Here is a 24,124-nt window from a genome sequence, read left to right as displayed (position 1 = left end):
TAAGGTTGGGAGCGGGCAATTGTCTAAAATGTCTTTGTACACAGTACCCTTTACTAAAAATACCTGAACTTAAAAATTTGGAAGGGTGTCCTCAAACGTTTTACCATATAGCGTAGATCTACTCTAGCAACTAAAGTGTAGGCACACACACACGCATACACATCTAGGGAAGTGTCCACAGTCATGGGAACAGACACAGAAAAATGCACAGAAGTATTGGCAAGAGTATTTATATCTATTGTGCACATAACCCGAATGATACAACCATAGTCACCATAGTCACAGTGATTTACTATCAGTTGAACATATTGTCAAATTACAGTTATCACTTAACCTAACAATATTTCCAAAAGATTGTTTTAAAATAAAATTCAACTTCCTCTCCTTCAGCTCTCAAGCGGCAAAAAATAAAGACTGCAATGCAACATCAAATGTACAAATAAATTTAGCTTAAAAAATGATCTGCCCAGAATTATACCCCAAACTACAACTTTCTTACATTTAGGGGGAAAAAAAAAAAGAAAACAAATAAAAAATCAAGTAAAGAAAAATACTTACACTTGAAATATTGCTGTTTATTTAGGTGGTAATGTGCCTAATATATGCAGTTTATGTCATAAGGTTTACTTTAAATTTCACATCCACGATATATGGCCAATCTAATATATAAACAGTTTCTGTAATATTTATTATACTGCTGTCCGATGTGATATTTGAATTAATTAATAGCGGCTGGTTGTGTTTGGCCTAGAGCCAAAGGCAATAAACCATCTATTTTATTAGCTGTTTAATTTGTATTGCAGATAACATTTTATAAACTACTTTTCAGTCCTTAAATAAAGATGCCAAATGATCTAACAAGAAGGGACAGTATATGCTGAAGCTAAAGATTGGAAACATATTTTATTTTCTTATATGTGGCTAGAAAAACTATTTCATGATATCATTTTTCAGCTTCTTGTCTGTTGGTACAACTACACAGAAGCTTGGGTAAAAGACCTGAAAGTATGTATGGACTCCTTTGGGACATATTCGAAGGTCTGTGCCTACTGTTCACAATACATGCATTATTCACTGAGGACACCTAATGGTCTTGTTCCTTGCCTTCAAGGCAATCGTATTCCTTGTCACATCTCCAAACAACACAGCCCTAAGCAATTACACAAAACATATTCGGTGAACTCAAGATAGAGTCTAGACTCAGGTTCACATTGTTTCATTCATTAACATTTAAAGGCACTGTATGGTTTTTGGTTTTTGCTTATATTTTCTCAGTCCTCTTCCAAAACATGTTATATTAGTGAGGCCGCAACAGATTGTGCTATTTATTGGGTGGTTTGGAGAGCTCTTTAGATTGGATATAACTTGAGACATGTATGGGTAAAAAAAAGGTATAAAGTTTTTATACTAGAAGGCTAATCCCATCCAAGGGATTTAAATTGGGGGTTGAAGAATTCAGGAAAATATATCTTACTCCACTGGCTGCCAAAATAATTTTTCATATGAACAGTACATGTCAAAATATTTCACTATTTAATGAAGAAATCTGATGTACACACACACACACGCGCACACACGCACACAAATACACACATACTAATGGAATAATTTATAACGAAGAGAGAGGGAGGGAAGGAGAGGGAGGGAGGGAGAGAGAGGGGGGAGAGAGAGGGGGGGAGGAGAGGGGGGGTGAGAGAGAGAGAGGAAGAGGGTGGAGAGAGAGGGTTTGGAGAGAGAGGGGGAGAGAGAGGGAGAGAGAGAGAGGGGGGAGAGAGAGAGAGAGGGGGGGAGAGAGGGGGAGAGAGAGAGGGGGGAGAGAGAGAGAGAGAGAGAGAGGGTGGGGGAGAGAGAGGGGGGGAGAGAGGGGGGGGAGCTTTGTGATTGGAGAAGAGTCAGACATATGACTGACAGGTCACAACCAGACTTTTTTTCACAAAAATTCAATTCTGGTGGTGTCTGCCATGTTCAGAGTCCCAAAGCAAAGTAGAGAGCTGTTTTTTTCACAGAGACTTTTTATGCATGATGTTTTTGAATAAATTGTTATACATAAAGTATTATTATTATTATTATTTTTATACAGGATTTATAAAGCACCAACACTTTATGCAGCGCTTAACAAAATTAAGGCAGACATTACGGTTACAATACCTTTGGTACAAGAGGAACCAGAGGGCCCTGCTCTATGTAATGGGTTGACAATTGATGTTCAGGGGGAACTCTGATTGGGACACCGATGAAAGTGGGTGCTCTAATAGGGACTATGATGTAAGGGGGTGCTCTGATTAGGATACCTGGTCTAAGGGGACACTCTGATGGGGAAATCTGATATGAGGGGGTACTCTGATGGGGACATCTGATGCATGGGTGTCCAGAAGGGGGGGCAAATGACCCCCCCCCCTGAATCTCAAATTCCCCTTTAAAGTAGTTGTTAAGCCTCTTTATACCATCCTGTCTGGTCTGTTTACTCTTTAATAAACTGGTGTGCCTGTGCCCCTGTGTCTGTGTATGTGTTTTTAAAAAATAAGCCGTCTTTACCAGTTTTCAGAGCACCGACTGCCGTTCACGTAGCCTGCCAGCTCTCTCCTCTCCCCATCTGACAGCTACCTGCAGCGGGCAGGGCCGAGGAGTCCCCGCTGACGTCAGTCGGGAGGGGAGGGGAGGAGGAGAGAGGCAGCGGGTCACATGAGCGGCGATCGGCACTCTGAAAATTGGTAAAGAATGGTTTATTTTTAGAAAACACAGACACAGGGGCACACAGGGTTATTAAACAGACAGTAGACAGGATATGATACTTTAAATGAAACTACAGTAGTAGGAGGGGAGGGGGGGCACTGACACTGGAGCAGACAGGCAGGGAGGGGAAGGGAGAGAGGACAGAAGAGGACAGGAGAGCTGCAGATGATGGAGACACGTAGACTGACCATGGTGTAAGGGCTTAGCAGCCATGGAATACCGTGGACAGTTTACAGAGGGGAGGACATAGCCAGGCAGGATCAGCCAGGTATTTTAGGTGATAGAAGGGGCCAAATTACACAGCACAAGCACTGTGCTGTAGAACAGGATCAATATTTTTTTTTTAGGTTAACAAACACTTTAAAAATAAATTCTGCTGTTCCCTCCTTAAAATGTAAAATGATGCCCCCCCCCCGAAAAAAGTTCTGCAGGCGCTCATGATCTGATGTAAGGGGATACTCTGATGGGGAAATCTGATGTAGGGGGTACTTTGATAGGGTCATCTGATGTAAGGAGGGGGGGGGGATTCTGATGGGGACATCTGATGTAAACAGGTACTCTGATGGGGACTATGATGTAAGGTGGTGTCCTGATCGGGACACCTGATCCAAGGGGACACACTGATGGGAACATCTGATGTAAGGGGGTACCCTGATATGGACATCTAATGTAAGAGGCACTCCATTGGGGACCCTGATATAAGAGGGTACTCTGATGGGGACCCTGATGTAAGGGGACACTCTGATGGGTACCCTGATGTAAAGTGGAACTCTGATAGTGACATCTGATATATGGGGGCACAGGTTCTGTTTAGTTACCCTAATCTAATGACAGCCTAATACATACTAGTGTTTCCCAGATCATGACACTGTGTGACAGACTGTCAGTGATTCACACATAGTGTTGACATTATGCCCCCCTTACTTTTTATCTGCATCCCCAGATCAGATAGGCTAGATCCGCCCCTGCATGTACATCTCTTCCCTTTAATATTCTATTAATTTGACTGAGATTCATATCTACTTAGATTGCACTGATGCACAGTGCAAACTAAGTAGCTATGAATCTCAGTCAAATTAATAGAATAGATGGTTGCAGGGCTCAGTACCAGTTTTCAGGACCATCAGGCCCATCCTGTGTATAAGCAACCACAACCAAAAAACAAGATGCAAACATACATGATATTTTCTAGTGCATTGTTTTTAGGCCCCATTCTAACCAACAGTTCTGCTCATCTAAAGAGCCCCCCCCCACTCATTTATACGGGAAACTTTGTATTTTGTATGGAGCAAATGTGTCAGAGGAAGGGGTAAGGCAGGGTGTAAACAGTCATTCTGGTCAATAAAGCAGTAAAAGAATGTGGTGTGTAGTCTCTATACGTTGGATAACATTTTTCCCCCATTCTAAAGCTAAATTTCAAAAAATGTCTAATTTCAATAGAGATAATGTCCTTGCAATATCTTTAAGGGTTTATGCACACAGAGATTTGTAAGCATTTTATATGTCTAGTGTATATACCGTAGCTCTTTCCCACACCTGGGGAGCCACAGTTACCACATAGAGCTAGCAATTCAATTAAAACCACCAATACTTCTTTGGATCAGCGTTTACTCGCACTTGTATTTCCGAAGAAGCATCACCATGTACAAGAGTATGTACTTGAATGGGAGGCTGTATGATGCACCTACGGCTCTCCTGGAAGTTTACGCTAGGGAGAAAAAAATGCGTATAAATCTCCATGTGCATGAACCCTAAAATGTGGATATGCTAAATGCCAGCACAAAAAGGTTGCTAATATCCATCCCACATTTAGAGTGAGGCTGCTAATTTGTGCACAGTAGTACCCAATGCAACCTGCTGAGTACAGTGTGACATTGCTGCTAGTATTGAATGCAGGTTTAAAGTTTGGACACACCCAAAATATGCATATATCTACAACCCAAGAAGGGTCATCAGGACTTTGGAATACTCTTAGATTGTAAGCTCTAACAAGCAGGGCCCTCTGATTCATTTTGTACCAAGTGTATTGTAACTGTAATGTCAATGTAACTGTCTGCCTTCATTTTGTTAAGCGTTGCGAAAACTGTTGGCGCTAAATAAATCCTGTATAATAATAACAATAGTAATAATACAAAGTAAGTGATTCATAACTGGATTGATAAGGGAACCTTGAAGATCCCTTATTGCCTCCCCCTTTGCAGCTAGGCCCCAAGCAGCTGTATAAACTCTGATAGAGCAGACAAAATGTCAAAGAAACAGAGGAGGAAGTTTAGTATATGCGTTGGAAAGAAGATAGAAGATTTCTGTCTGAATAACTATAATAAACTTTTTCTGTACTCAACATTCTCATTTTAGGTTATTTATTACTGTATATAGATTAATGCAAAGCCTTATGAGGATAGATAAGAAGAATGAAGCACAACGAGCTAGACTGTTAGACCATATTTACTATGTTCCTCTTTACTCAACCTGCAGACATCAAGGACATAAAAGAAAACACTTAAAAAGTATGTTTCGGGTTAAAACAACACAAAAGCTTTCTGGGTATTTTCATAATGTATTGTAGTCCTAAGTGGAAAGACAGGTGTACTTTTAAAAGGGGGGGATAAAGTGTTTCTTATTAGCATTGCCTATTACTGTATTAGAGACAGCGTATTGAAAAACCAGATGTTGCTTTGCTGTTTAGCTTCCACTTGACTTCAGCCTGCTACCTATGACAACCAACAAGACACAGACCTTTAATCATTCAGCAATAAAGAATATGGTAAGATCACTGCTTTGTGTTTTCCTAATAAAACACTAATCTAAGAATCATAAATGCTTTACTAGACAAAACGATGCTTGCAAAGAATAATATTAAATGGCAAACTCAATAAAACATACCAATATCAGTTACAGAACTCTTGTATAGACAAGATGTGCAGAAAATCTGTATATTTTCTTTGCAGGATAGCTACATTGTTTGCCTTAAAGTGATATTTATAAAAGAACAAAACAAACATGCCATACTTACCCACTCTGTGCAATGGTTTTGCAGAGAGCAGCCCCAATCCTCTTCTTCTCAGGTCCCCCCCCAGCTCTCCTGGCTCCTTCCCCTTGGCCAGTGCCTCCAATAGTAAGCTGCTTGTTATGGGAGCACTGGTGCGTGCTCGCTCCTGAGCCCAGCAGTATGCATTCATAAGACCCCGCCACTTGCTCTCCCCTCATTGACCCACTGGCTGTGATTGACAGAAATGGGAGCCAGTGGTTCCCACTGCTGCGTCAGCCAATGAGGCTCCTGTGCACATCGCTTGATCGAGAGGAGTCTCAGGTGAGTATTAGGGATGGCTATGGGGGGAGCAACACGCAGAAAGTATTTTGCTTTCATGCATGGTTTGCATAAAGGTAAAAAACCTTCAGCCTTTACAACCACTTTACAATGATTTTTTAACAAGTGCGACCAGATACATTTCGAAGAGAAAAACTTCAAAGACAGAAAGTTATTTCTCAAAAAGCAACAACACAGTCAGTTTACCTAAAATTAATATTTTTTTAGATGCTGGATAATTAAACCACTAGGCGCTAGTGGCAAAATTCCCTAGCAAGACTGGAGTTCCTGGATCTGCACACCCACTAAGGTTGTTATTCGGAATCCCAATCTACTTGTTAGGTTTCCATTTACTTCACATTCTGGAGAATGCAACAGGAGATTATTTAACATGCAAAGGTGGGCTGGAACACCCACAACTCCCACGTGGACAGGGAACTACGATAAAACAACCTCGCTGTAGGGATATACGACCTTAATGTAGGGGCTGTTTTGTTCCACCAGGCTCCATTTATAACAAAAATTACACTTTTGGAATGACTGGTTCGTTACTGACCCTAAAATGTTAGGAAACAAACTGGTCAAATGAAAGGCTCTCATTAAATATAGTCAACATTGTATGTGGGACTGCAAGAAATGTAGTCCCCATTCACAGAACTAGGGAATAGGTGAGGGAATGTATGTATGTAGTGTAGCCTCTGTTTAATCCAAAGATAAAAAGCCTATATAGTCAGTGACATCCAGATCATATTTTCATGCTTTTTTTTCTATCTTCTAATGCACCACTGAGTATAACTTTCTACATTCAAAATAGCAGACAGTTTGTTGTGGGTGGTACCATCATGGGTCAGAGCAACCACCACATTTCTGTGGTTTCATGTGCTTTCCCCCTGACCATGTGCAACTGCCTAACGGAGGGGAGGCAGCCAACTTCCCTATAGGAAGTCATCGTTCCTTTTGTACTTACAAGGCTGTTTACCATGTCACAGCCCACACACTGTCCAAAGTTGCCTGTGATTTTAAACAGTGAACACAAAAAGAAGACTGAGCAAGGTGTTTATTATGAAAAAACACATTCTTACCATCTGGAATCCTTGAAAAGGCTATATTACAAAAATTTAGGGACATTGTCTTACATTAGGTAAAGTTGTTAAAACTTGAAAAGACGTTTTACATGCCTATTACCTTTCATCAATAAAAGGTATAATTTGCAGTTCACAAATACATCTGACTACAATGCTCTATGCCAGAGGTTAAAGAGGAACTCTAAGCCAAACAAAAAGTATGGTTTCCTATGGTATATCAATGATCTCTTTATAACCTATCATCAATTATGTCTATAGTTTTTAAGGCTGCGAAGGCTGTGAAGGCTGCTTGTATACTGACTAGCTGATCATCCAGGCTAGACAACCCTTATTATTTTTACACTGGATTTATATAGCACAACCAGCTTGCAAAGCACTTAATGTAAAGGTAGGCAATGGAGTTGTAATATAATTCAGTTCAAGATAGTTCAGAGGGCTCTGCTTGGGCAAGTTAAACAAAAGGTAGTAACTGTATGGAGATTAGTTGGCGGAGAAGGTAAAATTATAGTTGCTAGAGGTTGGATAAGACTCCCCGTAGAAATGAATTCTTAGGCTATGGCTAAAGTTGGACATATTGGGAGATAACTGGATAATGTTAGAGTAGGGAGTAACAGGGGAAGGAAAAAGGGCTCTGGAGGAGTGATGGAGGTGAGTATGGTAAGAGGAAGAGGTGAAAAGGGATCTAGACCAGGAGTCTTGTGAGAGGTGAAGAGGATGGTTTGGGTGATATTTTGAGATGAGGTTGGTGATGTAGCTGGGGGCAGAGTTGTAGATGGCTTTGTATATTGTTGTTTGCATTTTGAATTTTATTAATTGGGGAAAAGGAAGCCAGTGGGGAGAATGGCAGAGAGGAGTGGCAGACACTGAATGGTTGGCAAGCTGGATGAGTCTGGCAGCAACATTAATGATAGATGGAAGAGGGACTAAATCCTTATTTAGAATTATTGCCAGATAGTTTGACAGCTATCACATATTGAGAAAGAGAAGTAACTCCTTACATTTTGGGTATGTTCAAATTTGTATGAGGACAGGCGCGAGGACACCACGTATGGCAAGTCATTTGTTATTTTAGCTAAAATTGCATTTGGGTTGTTTTATGTGGTCAGCTCATATGCAAGTAGTACTTAGTGTTCTTTTTTATGATAATCCTCTTCTCCCAGTAATTTGTTAAAAATAAGTTGAATCATGAAACCTCAGCTGTTTCATTTAAGTAGACATCTCATTTCTCACTAGTGATTATACAGTACGACATTCTTACTGGAAAGGTTGCATAAAATTTACATAATGACAATTTAAGCCACCAAAAACACTGCTATATATTTATACAGTAAAAACAGCAACTACCGACTAAAGTGGCACATTATAGTTATTTCTGTTATCTATTCTATGTCCATGCCATGTTGATGCAAACCAAAATTTAAAAATATGCAAAGAAAGCCACATAATGTGACACTGCAATTCCTATGAATAATGTTTTTTATCTACAGAAGAAAAAAGTAGAAATAACCTATAATTAAAATAGCATACAGCGTTCACTATCCTTGAATTACAGGAACTGGAAATTAAATGATCAGAATTTTGTTTTGGTTGCCCAAAACCTGTGATAATATTATAAAATATGTATTATTGATTGAAACAGTTGACACACTTACAGGAGGGCCACGGGGTCCTATGACAGACATGCCCGGTTCTCCTGAAACGCCCTGCAGAAAGACAGGGGATAGAAAGGAGAGGAATGAGAAAAATGCAGAGAAGGAGAAAAGTCACAAAGAGCAAGGAGGATCTAGAAAGATAGTATGTGAAATAATATTTAAAATAGTACAAGGAGTAAAATCCTACTTATAAAGGATTGTTTCCAAAGTTTGGATACTGTTGGGAACGGTTAGGACAACTTTCAGATTTTCATTGCTGCCCGTGTTCCCACTGGGGTCATTCAACCTCTCTATGTTTCCCAGTGACCATTACCACTGGAACAGAAAATGATATGAAATTTTTCCTCGCTATAGAGAAATGTTCTCTCACTTTCTGCCTTGTCTTATGGACAGCAACCATTTAGTTTTTCATGGTCAGGGAGTAATGTAATAAAGGAATAGAGTTATAATCAAGTTAATTTTCCCTTGCTAATGAATGAGACTTTACAGTAAACATACAGTAGCTTAACCTTACTTACTCAGCTCAGTCTCTACTGCTTTAGTGAATCAACTCCAGTAAATTAAGCTTCAATTTGAGATACTAAACAAGTGCTCATAATAAGGATATAATATTTTCGTTAAAATGCATCAGAATTACATTTTAGTACAGTTTATGCACAACTGACTTGGCATAAGCATTGGCAGTAATTTGAAATCACCTTCTGTGTATCAAAAACTGAATAATTATGAGTGAATGGTAGTCTGCCCCCCCCCCCCCCAAGTCTCTCTGGTGTATAGCCAACTTAGTTATGGCAAAAGACAGGTCACTTTCAACAGCTGCATCCAAGATTAAGTGGATCTAAGTGATCTAAGTTTTTCGACTGATGAAAGTATGTACCACCAGTTCATATGACCAAAATGTAAAAAGGTATATTCTAATATACTGCCTGCATATAATAATTGGTTGTATGGCTTGTATAACACACAAAAACAAGTTAGTGTTTAAAGGTAACATCATGGAAGAACATTTTTAAAAGAAATAAGATGCAGTGTTTTAGGGGAAAAAAAATAATATTATTTTATTGTGGTTTACTATTGCCACGATAACCAGAGTTTTAAACACAAATCGTCAGGCGTCTACACAAGACAATTTATGGAGGAACCATGAAATATTTGTATTTTAACTGCAGAAGTTCAGCAACATCAGACATCTGGTCACCATAGTTAAAGTGAACCTAGACTCCCCTTAAAACTTTTAAAAGTAAAAGTCCAGTCTATGAGCACAGTCCATAAAAGTCCTTTCCCGTCTCCACCTTTATTAATTAGAAATGTTTCTTATGTACTACTCTTTGATTGCATTTCACTTTGTTACTGGAGCCTGACTGTCCCTGACTTCATGGCTAAGTTCTACAAAGTGTGGTCCCCCATCCAATAACTCTGTTTTTACTGGCCACTATAGCAGTTCCATTTGACAGCGTAATATCAGTTGGCAGAGATTTGCCATGTTATTGACAGTCTGGTCTTAGTAACAAAGTAAAACTAAAGTCAGGGAGCAGCATATAAGAAACATTTCTTACTTTTGAAAGTGATGGTAGACATTTTATGGGGGCTATTCTTAGACACGGCTTAAAATGAATAAAACAGAGTACATGTTTACTTTAAGCTGAACTCCAGGCAATTATTATTTTTTCCCATGCAGTGCCTGCTTATTTTGTCTAGGGGATTGTAGAACTGAGATTTATTCACCTAATCCTCCAATCCTCCCAGTGCAAAACTGGTCCCTCCCCCTCCCCTCTGCAGTCTAGCGGTCTTATGCGGTGGAATATTCCTGACCTCATCACGCTTAAAGATCGGCTCTGGACATGAAGAGATCAGGAACAGGCCACCGATGGATGTGGAGGAGCACTGTTTTCCAAAGGATCGAAGGATCAGGTAAATATAGGCTCTGTGTTCACCCCTAGACAAAATGAGCAGTTAACCATTGTAGTAATGGGTAAAAAGTGTTTTTTAACCAGGGTTGGGCCTTAAGGTTGTATTCTGGAGTGCATAATTCTTTAAAACCTAGGCAGAAATAGATTGCCAAATTCTATCTTCACAGTGTAAATAACCAACATTAGATATCCAACTCCATCACAGCTTCTCAGGATAACAGTAGGTAAATAGCTTGATTATATTGAAACTACAAAAGCATCAATAAACTGATATATTTTAAGTTAATAAATAATGCATTTTTGTTTGTTAAATATATTGCCTTAAACATCATGCTCCCAACTACTTAATAGTAAAATACAATTCTCCTTGACAGTTGCCAGCAAACAACAGCATAGTTTACAAGCCAAAATTGCCATTAGGCTATTACATTGAGAACAAAAGATAACCTTTCTGCTATGCTTAAATGTGTTTTTTTCTTTTCGTTTAGCTACCCTGGCTTGTTACTGCACATAAATGAACTGCATGCAACACATATTTATTTACATAATTGATTTGGAACCTATCTGTATATTTGTATAACCTTGTGAAGTGGCTTAGCGGAATGAGCCATCAGGCTGTATGCACTCCTTTGCAGTCCTTCCTAGCTGTATGCTCTCTCTCCCATTTACCATACATTATTTTTCACAGGGCAAAATATCAACAAAATGGACTTTGCAGTTAAAAGCAAAGACTGTCTATAATGTCTGGGCCCCTTCCCCCTAAATAAGCCACTAGTTCTTAGTACGTGCATAAGGTACTCATTGGAAAAGAAAAAAAGTTTGATTTTTTACTTAATTTACACTCTTCTACCTAGGTGAGATTGACATCAATAAAACAAAACTGTGTAAAATCACTTGTGCAGAAGGTAAGTGGTACTAAGCTGCTGCTCTTAAATGGTCTATGAACTCAATACACCATTGCAATATGCCATTGCAATGGTGTAAGCTGTGCTTACCCTACAAAATAAATACTAATAAATTATAAATCCACACAAGCAATTAATTTATTATATCCATATTAGTCAATAAAGTGCAGGTCATATGAAAACATTAAAGTGCATAAAGTCCAGCAAAAAGTGCAAACTCCTAGGTGGCTATGCGTATTAAATTAATGCGAAGATGCCTTTAAACAAAACAAAAGGCATCTTCACATGAATTGAATTAGCATAGCCACTTTAGAGTTTGCACTTTTTACTGGACTTTATGCACTTTTTAATGTTTTCATAAGCCCTTTATTTGTTATTGCATTGCACTTTATTGACACATTTGGATATATGATAATTATTGATTGTGTGGATTTATACTTTATTATTATTTATTTGGTAGGGTAAGCACAGCTCATGTTTACAATAATGAGAGTGAGATTACACTCCTTCTAGAAAGGGAAATACAGAGTAGCCTAGGAGTGATTGTTCTTAAAATGGACTGGAGTGTCTTATTGCAAGATTTGACCTGCTCTGCAATGTCCAGGCATCTTCCTGGAGGGGGGGGGGGGGGGGGGTAACATAATGCCCAGCCATGTGATAAATGAAAGTGAATTAAATAAAAAATCAAACCTTTTCCTTACATGTGTCTTTTGCTCATACTAAGAGCTAGTAGATTTTACAGGGGGAGAGAGCCCAGATAATTTGAGCAGACTCTGCATTGTACCACAAGGTTCACTTTATTTGTCTTATTCGCTAATAGACATAGAGATACTGTTTGGGCTTCAAAGGTTTGTATTGTATAAAAGGTATAGTAACACAATCACTAAAGCAATGATGTGCTATATCCCATAAAATCCAGGCCGCAACATCCTTTATCGGAATGCCTGCATCATACTGCCAAAAAAGCAGGTTTGAAATGTAGCACCCTCCTAGGTAGGTGCTAGTGAGAGAGTATAGTTTTTGGCTCTGTCTGTCTATCAGAGGAGCAGCAGGCAAATCTATATTGCTTTCTGCCTACCAGAGAGCAGGATCTGTGAGTTAGGTCTGCTCAGTGTGCTCGGTGTGATTCATTGGGTCTAGATAGTGTTTCACACTGGTCCAATAGGGAGGCATGTTGGACAGTGAGAGGAAACCTGACCAATGGGTACACAGGCTTTGATACAGTCCCGGTGATTGGCAGAGATTGGCTGTCTCTGTGCATTCTGGGATGCTGTATAAATGCAAGGAGCACGTGTGCTGCAGGATCTTTGGCTGGAGAGAAGAGTCCCGGAGGGAGGGTGGCGACTGCCTCCTCCTCTGTAGCAGTGGCACGTGGCATCAGGAGGTCGTCCTGAGGACCAGAGGAATCGAGCTGAATCCAGAGGTCCAGGACCTGAGTGAGTGGGGAGACACTGGAGACCCTAGAAAAACAGTATCGTGAGTACAGGGGATCGTGTCAAGGGGCCTGACCTGAGAGGGACCGCCCCAAAAGTAGGATAGTCAGTGGACAGGTGTCAGCAGTCCAGAAAGAGAATACTGAGAAGAGTTTCCCGAAGAGAAATGTAGTTCACCACGTCTTCTGGCAAGAGACCTATACCCAAATCTACCTCAGTGGCAAGGTGGATCAGCAGCCTGGCTGCATCATCAGATAGTAGTCCTCACAGCTTGTGAATAGTTAATTTGGAGTATCCAACTATTCCCTTCTCCCATCCTTATTTAAAATAAAACACCAAAAACAACTTCATACCCCTGGATTGATCATTGACTGAGCCAAGAAGTAAAGTGTGAAATTGTGAATATCAGTGTTGCTAACGGTAACCCAGGGGGACCCGAAAGTGTAATATCCAGCAGTCCTCAAGGGGGCAGTGCTACAGTAATTTAAGTTTTTGATTTGCTATAGGTTTACATTAGACACTCTCACTGCAGGTAAAGGGTTTTGCACTTTCAAGGAACAGCAGCCAATTGAGACTTAGTAAGCATGTGAGTCAAGTAAGTCATAACACCATCTTGTGTATATGGTTGGACAAATATGTTGGAAAACTGGCAGCATTATAGGGAACATGGTGCTGAAAAGCCCTGTCACTGTAATCTGGTAGCAGTTAAGACCTGCACGCTAACTATTGATCCCTGCTGTACAGAATAAACCTGCTCTCAGGGAAAATTACATGAAGAAGCCTGACCATCAATAGCAGGCCCCATAAGGTGCTTTAAGGTGTTCTGGCTGAACTGATTCTGCATTGAATTGAGCCCCCCAAGCTAATGTTGCATGTGCATATGTTTCTCTGAGTCCAGTAAAATGGTTTATTGTCATTTTAAATAGAATGGAGAAAGGCCAGAGCCCCTGCCAGGCTTCTATTGCTGTTTGTATCTTCACTTAGGAGATCTTCCCTCACTTCCCAAGACAAAGACAAAGACAAAAATATATTTTTAATCAGTGAAGGGTTACTTCTTGTTCCAGTGACAAACACACCTTTCATTTCTTTTACAGACAATAACAGAGACAGGGAGTGAAGAGACAAAAATAAAAAATAATGTTTGACTCTTCTCTAACCAAACAAAAAAACAATTTGACTGGCATTGGGCTTTAAGATCCAAGTTTAGGAAAAAATTGTATTTGCATACATACACCTTGGATTTGGAGCACATGATGTAAGTTGGAGCTCTGATTGCACAAACCAAAGCTAAATACCAGCACTATTCCCTGATATTACCAATCACATGTAGGGACTCTGCCATAAGCGTGTGTGTCCCTAGTCTAAATATAGTGGTAACAGGTAGGCTGCAGCCAGCCTGAGCCTTGTTTTATTTTTTATTTTTTGCTAAATTTTTTTTCCAAAAAATAAAGTGGTTAAAAAACAGCATGTAACGACCCTGGGAAAGATACATAACTGCCTTCACATAACACTATGGTGAGTTGGACAGAGCATTACTAATGAATAAATGCATAATAAATGAGATAGTTTGGTTATTGAATATGATAAAAGCTCACATAATGAACTCTTGGGAGTGGAAGCAGATCTATATAAAATAAAATAAGTAGAATAGGGAAAAAAAATACCCTTAGATGCCTAATCAATACAGCTAGACTAGACCGTAGGCTACTGAAGACATTTTATTTGTTCGAAGAACCAAGAGAGGACAAGGGAATGGGGGGGGGGGAGCTGAAAGGAGCACAGGGATGAATCACCCCTGTTATTTTAAGCTTTCCCAAGGAGCCAGTGAGCTCGGCCTTTAAGTACCAATCCGTGAAGCAAAAAGGGTTGCATATGAGAAGAAAGTTCAGCAGGAGAAAATTAATGTTCCATAAAGCACCAGAGCCTTGTTTAAGTGATCTGGTTTCGCAAGGTTTTTCCTAAGCCCATGGACATTGCTTGCTTCTGACTGCATCTGGGGAGTGTTCTCCTGTATAACATAAAATATAATGCATGGAGAGAAATCATAAAGGTGCCCTTGCCTCTCTAGATGTGCCTGGTGAATATGTTTATTTTGCAGGGTCCAGTTTGTGTCTTCTGGATAGGAATAGTGTTAGTCAGTTTCTCCAGACCTGAACCCACAAAACCTAAGCAGGCCTGTGTTAGGGAACCATCAGGATTGATAATCTTCAGAGAAGTCTGCTATGTGCATTTATGTTCATGTTATGTTTCTGTAAATGCTTGTATGGGGCCTGATGACCAGTTCCTAATGGTAAGCTGCTCCTGCAGTAGAGGTATATAAATGATCCATTGTAAGTAGGAGGCAGCTACTGATTAACTAGTTGTTCTTAAATATTTAATTTGAAACTGGGAAGCTGCCACTGACACATAAGAGCATCATCAACTTTGATATTACTAGGAGGCTGCTACTAGAAAAATTAGAGTCACCATACACCCTGATTAAAGAAGGTCTGATATCTTTTTGCTATTTTTGGATATTCTGTATTCCTAACCCTCTCTCCCTAGACATCCAAGTCAATACATTTTTAAAACAATCAAGACTGAAGACCTTGAAGTCTGTCTGATTGTCAGGGGGGTTATTGAGTGTCTGGGTGCCGCCACAATGCAGGTCACTAGCAGGGAAAACAGGATAGCCCATTAAAATCCAGCAGCTTCTCTGAGGTTCATTGCTACACGTGTTCTTCTTTTTAAAGACAATTTCATTTTACGGTTGTTTAGTAAAGCATGAGAAAACACTGCAACTCTCAGATCAGCCAGTGTGGTTATTGTTTCTGTATACAGAACCATTAACAGGGCTCTAACCAGAAAGAATTTACTACCATCCAGCCAATGTAAAGCACAAAAGAGTCCACCATGTGCTATAACATTTATCTGCATATCAATGCAACAAGCTGCAGAACATTTATGGTGCACCTCCTGGAATGTCTATATGATTGGGTGACAATGCTGAACAAGTACAGAACACAGATTATTTCCTAGACCCTGTGGCAACATGTGCACAGTGCGGACTATCGCAGTCAATCAGAACATCTGACAGTACTTCCATGGGATGTAAGCTAATGCTCACTCAATGGCAGTCAATGACAAGGGTCACATCTGTAATCTCTCATACATCTTCATTCTGGCACTAAGAAACCTGGAAACAGAGCTGCCTATATACACAGAGAGGCATTCCACAGACATGGACAAGGAAGACATCATCAGGATGTGGTTTCACAGATTTATTGTCTAAGACAAACCGTACTGCTTTTGATTTACGTGAAAGCAATAACACCACATGTCAGTTTTCTTGTGGCTTAAGTAAATTACAATACTGGATCCAAAACAAGCCCAAGGCACAAAATGATTTTATTTAGTGAATAAACCAGTGCATGTGACTTTCTATAGTCTATTAGCGTGGTATGGCATCATATTATCTCCCTTATTATAGGTACTTTCAATATTAATAGCCATGTTACAGCATCCTGCTATATCATGTTTTGTATACTGTAACGCCAGGAAAACAATTTGTGACCAAGCGTGTTTATAAGAAATCATTTCAATTACTGTGCTCTGTAACTGCAGTTTTAAGTTCATTACTCCTTAACTGGCATCTTCATAAAGTGAGGACATTTTTGCAGACTGCAAATGGAATTGTAATTTTTGTGAGCTTCAGGAAACAAAACATAATTTCTGCACATACTGTATGGGCAAGTGAGATATACTATACCTACCATTTTTGCAGTAACTTTTATGGTGTATTGTATAACCATATGTATTACAAATATGTTTAAAATCCAGTGTAGACAGATACTGGTCATGCTATTATTATTATTATGAAAAAAACTGTTTACAAAGTGCACCCATAAAATATATATATATGGGTATATATAACACACACACACGCACATACACAGGGATTTTCTTTCGCAGAGAATAGGTGCGGGAACTTACTCTCCCTAGCCAACTCCCCCCCCATCATTACCCGGGAAGAAGAAGTAAAGCAGAGCCAAATCTGCATATTGCTCAAGGCCCAAAAGGCACAAGGTACTTCACTTAGGAGCGCATAACACACACACAGAGCTCAGGAAAGTGTACTCTGAGGTATGTGTATCACACAGGGCACATAAAAACAAAATCAGCACAAGAAACAGTAGATTTCTCCCCCAATGTAACTATTATTTACCTCTGTACCCCCATTTACACCTAACCTCTGCAACCCTTGTCCACAGCCCACCACTTCTCCCAACAGTCCGCAGCTCACCATTTCTCCCCACTGTTTGCAGCTCGCCACTTCTTCCCCTGTCCTCAGCTCACCACTTCTCCCAACTGTCCGCAGCTTACCACTTCTTCTCCCGTTCGCAGCTCACCACTTCTTCCCCCTTCCACAGCTCACCACTTCTCCCCACTGTCTGCAGCTCACCACTTCTTCCCCTGTCCTCTGCTCCCCACTTCTCCCCACTGTATGCATCTCACCACTGCTCCCCACTGTCCACAGCTCACCACTTCTTCCCCCCGTCTGCAGATCACTACTTCTTCCCCATCCACAGCTCACCACTTCTTTCCCCTGTCCGCAGCTCACCATTTCTCTCGTCTTCAGCTCACCTCTGTACCTCTGCCCACAGTTCACCTCAGCACCTCCCACAACTGACATTTGTACCCCCTGTAAACAACTCAACTCTGCACCCCCCATCCACAACTTACACCCCCAGGTCACAACTACAGCTTGCCTCATCCCCTCTTCCAGATTTCATTTCTGCACCCCCCATCTACAGATTACCCCCAAACCACAGCTCTCATCCCTTCAACCCTCCAACTTTCACCTCTTCACCCCCTGCCACCTCTAATCAACTTGTCAACCCCCCCCCCTTTCCAGCTCTTGCCCCTGTACCACCTGCCCCCCTCTCTTCTCCCCTTTCCAGCTGTTACATCTTCTCACAACGTTGCCCCCCTCTTGACAAATCCCCGCCCCCCACTGTGGTTCACAGCTGTCACAGATGCCTCTATGCACAACCACTCCCCCCTTCCCTTCTCCCTTTCCCTTCATGGCTTTTGCTCATCTCCTCTTGGTGCGCTGGCTTTTTTCCAACACAGTGCAGACCAGCCCCGTCCCACCCTGCCTGTCAGATGCGTGTACCACAGAGCCAAGGAGGAGTTTTAGAACACTTCACTCGGCTCTGAACTACACATGTCTGACAGGTGGGGCTGGGTTGGGTGGAACAGGAGACTCCACTGGAAGCTCGATAAAAACAAGAAAAATGCAGCAGGACTCAGGGCCCCAGTGACACGTGTACAGCTGTACACATGTCCTGAGTGCCTGGCAATAGGACACAGAAGCCGGTGGAGGAAGCAAGTAGTGCAAAAACTTCCTCTACCGCCTTCTGTGTTTAGTGACAGGATGGAGAGGACAGAGCAGCCAGAGGTACGCAAAATTTCTAGCAGTTTAAATTTACTTAAATTATTGCATTTCCATGTTCTGTGTATTGTGGGAGACCAGATATAGAGAAATCAGGGTCCTGGGTTTAGTAAAACTTGAAAAAAACATGATATAATTTATAAGGCCCCTTTCACACATGCGGACCGTTCAGATCCGCCTGTCAGTTTTTTAGGCGGATCTGAACGGATTCCCCATGCATTTCTATGGGGCAGCGGATGTCAGTGGAGACATGTCCGCTGACATCCGATCCGATCCTGTCCATAAAATCCGGAAGGATGGAAACCCTAGTTTCCATCTGTCTGGCAGATCGGATCGGATGAGAATGGCAGGCGGTCCGTTCACATCCGATTCCCCCATAGAGGACAGCGGGGATCTGACAGCTCCATCTCTGCACACAGAGCGGAGACGGAGCTGCCATCCACCTGCTCAACAGGGGATCGGCGATCAATCTCCAGCTGAGAAAAACTGAGTTCTTCCATACTGAATATTTTCTTCTTTCCCACAAATTAATGGAATGTCGGGAGTGAAGGAAAGGTGACTAAAGAACCAATTTATAAAAGAGAGCGGATATTTGCTGTCTGTAATACGTCTGTATTACTCAATACTATGGCCTGCATTTTGTAGCACTTTCATAAAATGCAGGCAATAGTACTGAGCTGCAGAACTTCACTGAGTTACTTCTGCCTAACACGATTGGGGGAGAACTGGTCAAGGAATTTTAACAGGTCACACGACAGGGTTTTCCTTCCGGATTTTTTTTTTTACATTTTATTGCACTCCGCCAGTCCCAAAGCAAGCAGAACTCAATGCACATTTGTCAAGCACATTGCTGTGTTTTATAAATGTGGGGATTTTTATTTTTTTAAAACAGCAGAATGGCCTTGGTACTACCATACTGCTGTTTTTTAGTTTCTAAAAAAAAAAAAATACCTGCCTATGTCTGAATGAAGAAAATTTGTCAGTTACAGGCATGAAACCACTATAAACCAGAACCTTTCAATCAAATGAAAAACATTTATAAGTTTGTAGGCTGCTTCTCATTTCCTACATGTGTCAAAACATGTTAGTGTTCAACAACATTTATCAATGCCAGTAAAAGGGCGGACTGGGCCTTGTTCCTGAGGTTTTTTTCTGTAATAACATTTTTTTCCAGGAAGTCAGAATGATTTCATTGAGTTGTGCATCATATCTAGAGGCATAAAATGACTATAGCTTTGTCACAATACCATGATAATCCACGAAGGCATCAGTGTGGACAATTAAATGTAACTACAGCCTAAAGGCAGGTATTTCCTGGGTTAAAGAATACAGCCTATCACTGCAAAGCATGTCACGCATCAGTGATATTACTAGTATTTATTGACCTGACATTCGAAATATTGCTTCAGCTTCTATAATAGAATCATACATTGTGTGTCTGTGCAAGCATATTAGTGAAATTGTACTCTGTCCTTCCTAAATAAACACAGTTAAGTGATTTAAGCTTTATCTGGTCTTCTCAGTGATTTGCTTGCCTTCTGGTGAAACAAAAACCTAATGGCTTAACAGGACCTAGGGATATATCTTCACAAAATCCCTCTTAACAGCAGTCTTGAGCCATTCTTTAGTGCAGTAATGAGGAGATGCCGCAAGAGGTGTAAGATGGTCCTCTTCAAAACCAGACACAGGTTATCAGGGTTTCCTTATTATAGGCCAGGAAGTAACAAATTCGAAGAATTAAAAACATGTGACAGCCTGAACAGTTGGGTTAAAGGCATTCCAATACCTAGAAATGAAAGCACTTGCAAGTAATTGCTATAATTCCTAAGTAAAGCCTACAACTGTGAGAATCTGGATTTGTACAGCTTATATTTCTTAGCACTCTGGAGACATATTTTAAAGGACCTGGGCGCTTGGTCAAGATTAAAGTTGTCCAGTGTAATTTAGATATTTGTGCCTAGTCACTGTCTTCATGAGAACATAAAAAACACAGCTATGTTGGGCTATTTAAAAGTTCAAACAATAATTATTGCTTGCTTAAAAAGTGTTTTATCTGATTTTCTGATAGCTATGTTCTTAGATCCCAAATGTCTCCTATTTGGAGAGACTGTCTCTCTTTTGAAACCAAATCCCACTGTCAGTTGTCTCTTTTTTGGTCTGATGTATTACTCTAAAAAAAGATGTATTATATCAAAATTGTTTTACTTCAATTTTTCGCCCAATCTCTTAACTCTTGTATTTCTTATTTGGACAAGCCAGGAAATTGGAAAAAAGGTGATGATAAAAAGCACTTGTGGATTTAGGCAAGCATTTTGTGAATTTTAATTCTTCATGGTCTGAGTAACTGAAGGGTTTTGTCTTTTGCCTACATACTTTAGAATAAAGAGTGTCCTTTTTTTAAATTTCTTTTGAATCTCAGGAAGTTGGGACGTGGGTACATTTTTCTTTAACTGTGATTCTTGTACAGCAGTGTTTACCATGTACAGGGGGGACTTGTAGATCACGATAACTATTCATTGGCAGAACTACTTCCTTAACAGTCAACACAGTTGGTTTTGAGTACTCCTCTTACCGGAAGCCTTTTTCGCACCCTTAGCCAAGCACTGCCTGTAACACCGAGAATGTACCTGATGTTGCCTGTCAAAGCCCCATCATCATCAGTGAGACATCTGCCTGCGATATGACCAGCTCAAAAGATGAGAATGTTGAAAATGCAATTTAAAAGGAATATTTTAGCTCTTTAACTTACCTTAACGTAGAACTATGGGCAAAATAAAAAATGACATAGTATGCAGTCTGCCACTTGCATTAACACATCAGATTTTATTTTTTTAGTTCACCTGTTGATTCTCCAAGTAGATCTGGTAATGTTTAATTTCCTGTTAAAGGGTGACATTGCTATTGCTTCTGCAGTGAAATCACACTGCCCTGTTGTCACCCCATGGGACAGGGTAGGCTTAGATGGACATGTAGTTTTAAACTGACTTTCATGTAACTGAAACTCCTGTAACTGAAACTGGACAGTTTGACCTGATAATAAAAGTGGAAAAATAAGTCTACAAGTGAAAATAACAGGTAGTACAACTATGTTATGGGTGGAATTCATAAAAAAACAAAAACTGCTATGCCAATGCTAGTGATCTTTTATTTTTATTTATTTTATTAATTTTAAATTTTTTAAGTTCCACTTTAAATTTTATTTAAATTATATATTTCAAGACATATGAATATCAATTGTTTTGTCAGGAAACGTACAAGGAGGTGCAATACAAGCAGACAGACTGTGCATCACAGATGGAGTTGCCTTATTTTTTAAAGCATAGAGCTGTCTGCCTTTACAACCAGTCAATGTGCTCTGCAGTGCGCACTGTTTATGGTTTACAAGACTGGCTATACAAACTGCACTTGTGGTGAGGATTTCTGGTTAGTATAAAGTTTTCATCACTTGTGTGGGTGTTTATGAGCAAATAATTTCAGCAGGCAATAGCCAGGCCATGTGGCTGCTAGGACCAAGACTGTCTGGTGGCACCAAACATTTTGTGCTGCAATTAATCCTAAATAACAACATGTTTAGGATGGCAGTTATTAACTAAAGCGGGCTCTTTTATCAAAGAAATGGGAGTGGGGAAGCAGGGACGAAAGAGGAGTCATTTTGTTGTTTTTGTTTCAAGTAAACAGTTTCCAGATGGCTAAACTTGTGGTTAGAGGGTATTTTGGGGGAAAGGAGGAGCTGACTCACCTTCTCTCCAGGCTGACCCTTTAATCCCTGGATCATTTACATCATCCGCAGGCACATATAACAGGGCAAGATCAGGAAAAGTTAAAAAGGGGAAGGAAGGGAAAAAAGAGAGAATGTAAGATTAAAAGGGATAGAGGAAATATTAGTACTTTATTTAAAACATGCAACATTTGTACAACTGAGGGTTAAATGACTGACACTTTCCTTATAAATGACAGAGACTCTTTATAGTCCAGCTCCTGACCTACTTATACTCAACTACGCCATGCTCCCCCATGCCATTTATTCATTGGAGACAAAAATTCAAACCCTGTATAAGCTCTGTCTTGGAGCTCTTTTACACGATTGATGATTTAACCCCCTCTCTTTATTGACAGTGTTTGGGCATGGTAATTGGTCACTCGATGTAGGGTGGGGGGTGGTGGCATAGATGAGCATATGTTGGCCAGGGTGGGCCTATGATTACAAAAATTTGGGAAATAAAACTGATACAATTGTGTATTTATAGGGCTTAAGCGGGATACAAGTATGAGATGATCACTGAATATGCGTACCTACTCCAACTGGTGCCAATCTTATTTCAGGAAATCATTAGTAATCAGCTAGGACAGGGATTCCCAGACTACGGCCCTGCAGCTGTTGCAGAACTACACATCCCATGAGGCATTGTAAAACTCTGACATCCACATACATGACTAGGCATGATGGGAATTGTAGTTCCTGAACAACTGGAGAGCCGTAGTTTGGGAATCCCTGAGCTAGGACAATGAGTCCAAACACTAGGCTCTCTCAAGAATTATCAACCAGAGGTGTCTGCAAAAGTTATTCTGTGGTCAGACATATTAGTCCTATTGGTCTTAATGTGAACTTATGCACACTGGAGCATTTACATATATTTTCTGAACAAGCAGTAGATGCACTTTAAAACAAGCCCTCATTTATCTCTGTAGCTGTGGGCACTGTGTAGAAATTGTTCTTCATATTTACAACAGAAGCACTGATGTCTTATTTTTTTAAATCCCTTTCTTTTGCACCAGAATTTGTGTTACCTGTCAGCCTTCTGTAAACAATTTATTCACATTCACAATTTTGCATTTTTGCTGCCTTATTAGATGTGAAGTGCTGTGCTGGGACAGGATTGTGTGTTTTTAGCCCCACAGACTTTTATTATGGAAGAAAACTCAAAAATGTGCACCACTATTGAAGTCAATGGAGCCAAAAATGCTTCAAAATTAGCTCAGGTACCTTTTGGAGATTTGAGTGTTGAGCTACAGATGCCTTAAAACATATTTGTGCTAGTGATTGACCAATATAGTTTTTTTATTGCCGATACCGATATTTTGGTCATCGTATATCGGTATCAGACGATATCTGCCGATATTTTCGGACATTTAAAATGTTTTCTTTTTTTTTTATAGGTACTGTTGTGGAGAGATCTGGGGGATATAAAAAAAAAAAACCCAAACCCCTCCTCTGCACTTAAAAGCATGGTTGTTTTGAACACTGTAATTTTTTTGAATTTGGCGCTGAGTACCCAGAAGTAATGTCATGACATCACTTCTGGCTTTTTACATGCAGACCCGATCAGAGCCTAATGTGGCTTTGATAGGGTGTTCGGCGGCCGTGCAAGTAGGATGCCGGGTTTCCTGGTGGGACGGGAGACCCGGGCGAGCCGCGGAAGGCGGCAGGAGGGGGGGATGTCCCCTCCCGCTCCTTGTAATGATAGCTGAGCGGCTTCTCAGCTACAGGCATCACTCCAGTACAGCACTTTCCAGAAAAATTGGCAATATTGGTAACCTCAGGGGAAAGTGAAGATCGACCTTCGATATCGGCCTTCGATATATCGGCTTTGCCGATAATCGGTCGCTCCCTAATTTGTGCACAGGGTCAATTATAAACATGGGGTTTAGCTTACTGAGCATTTTG

General features: G+C 40.4%; 1 protein-coding gene across 1 annotated transcript in view; it reads right to left on the bottom strand.

Moving 5' to 3' along the window:
- Positions 1-24,124, bottom strand: part of COL13A1 (collagen type XIII alpha 1 chain) — a 215,102-nt gene that overhangs the window by 181,095 nt on the left and 9,883 nt on the right. Inside the window, exons 2-3 of the mRNA XM_082269398.1 lie at positions 22,199-22,225; positions 8,778-8,828 (exon numbers count right to left, since the gene is read on the bottom strand). Coding sequence (XP_082125524.1) covers positions 8,778-8,828; positions 22,199-22,225 — 78 coding nt within the window. The remainder of the gene's footprint in view (positions 1-8,777; positions 8,829-22,198; positions 22,226-24,124) is intronic.

The sequence above is a fragment of the Pelophylax lessonae genome, assembly GCF_965119305.1.
Source record: "Pelophylax lessonae genome assembly, chromosome: 9".
NCBI lineage: Eukaryota > Metazoa > Chordata > Amphibia > Anura > Ranidae > Pelophylax > Pelophylax lessonae.
Note: the sequence above shows the minus strand (reverse complement) of the source record. Positions and strands in the feature narration are given on the sequence as shown.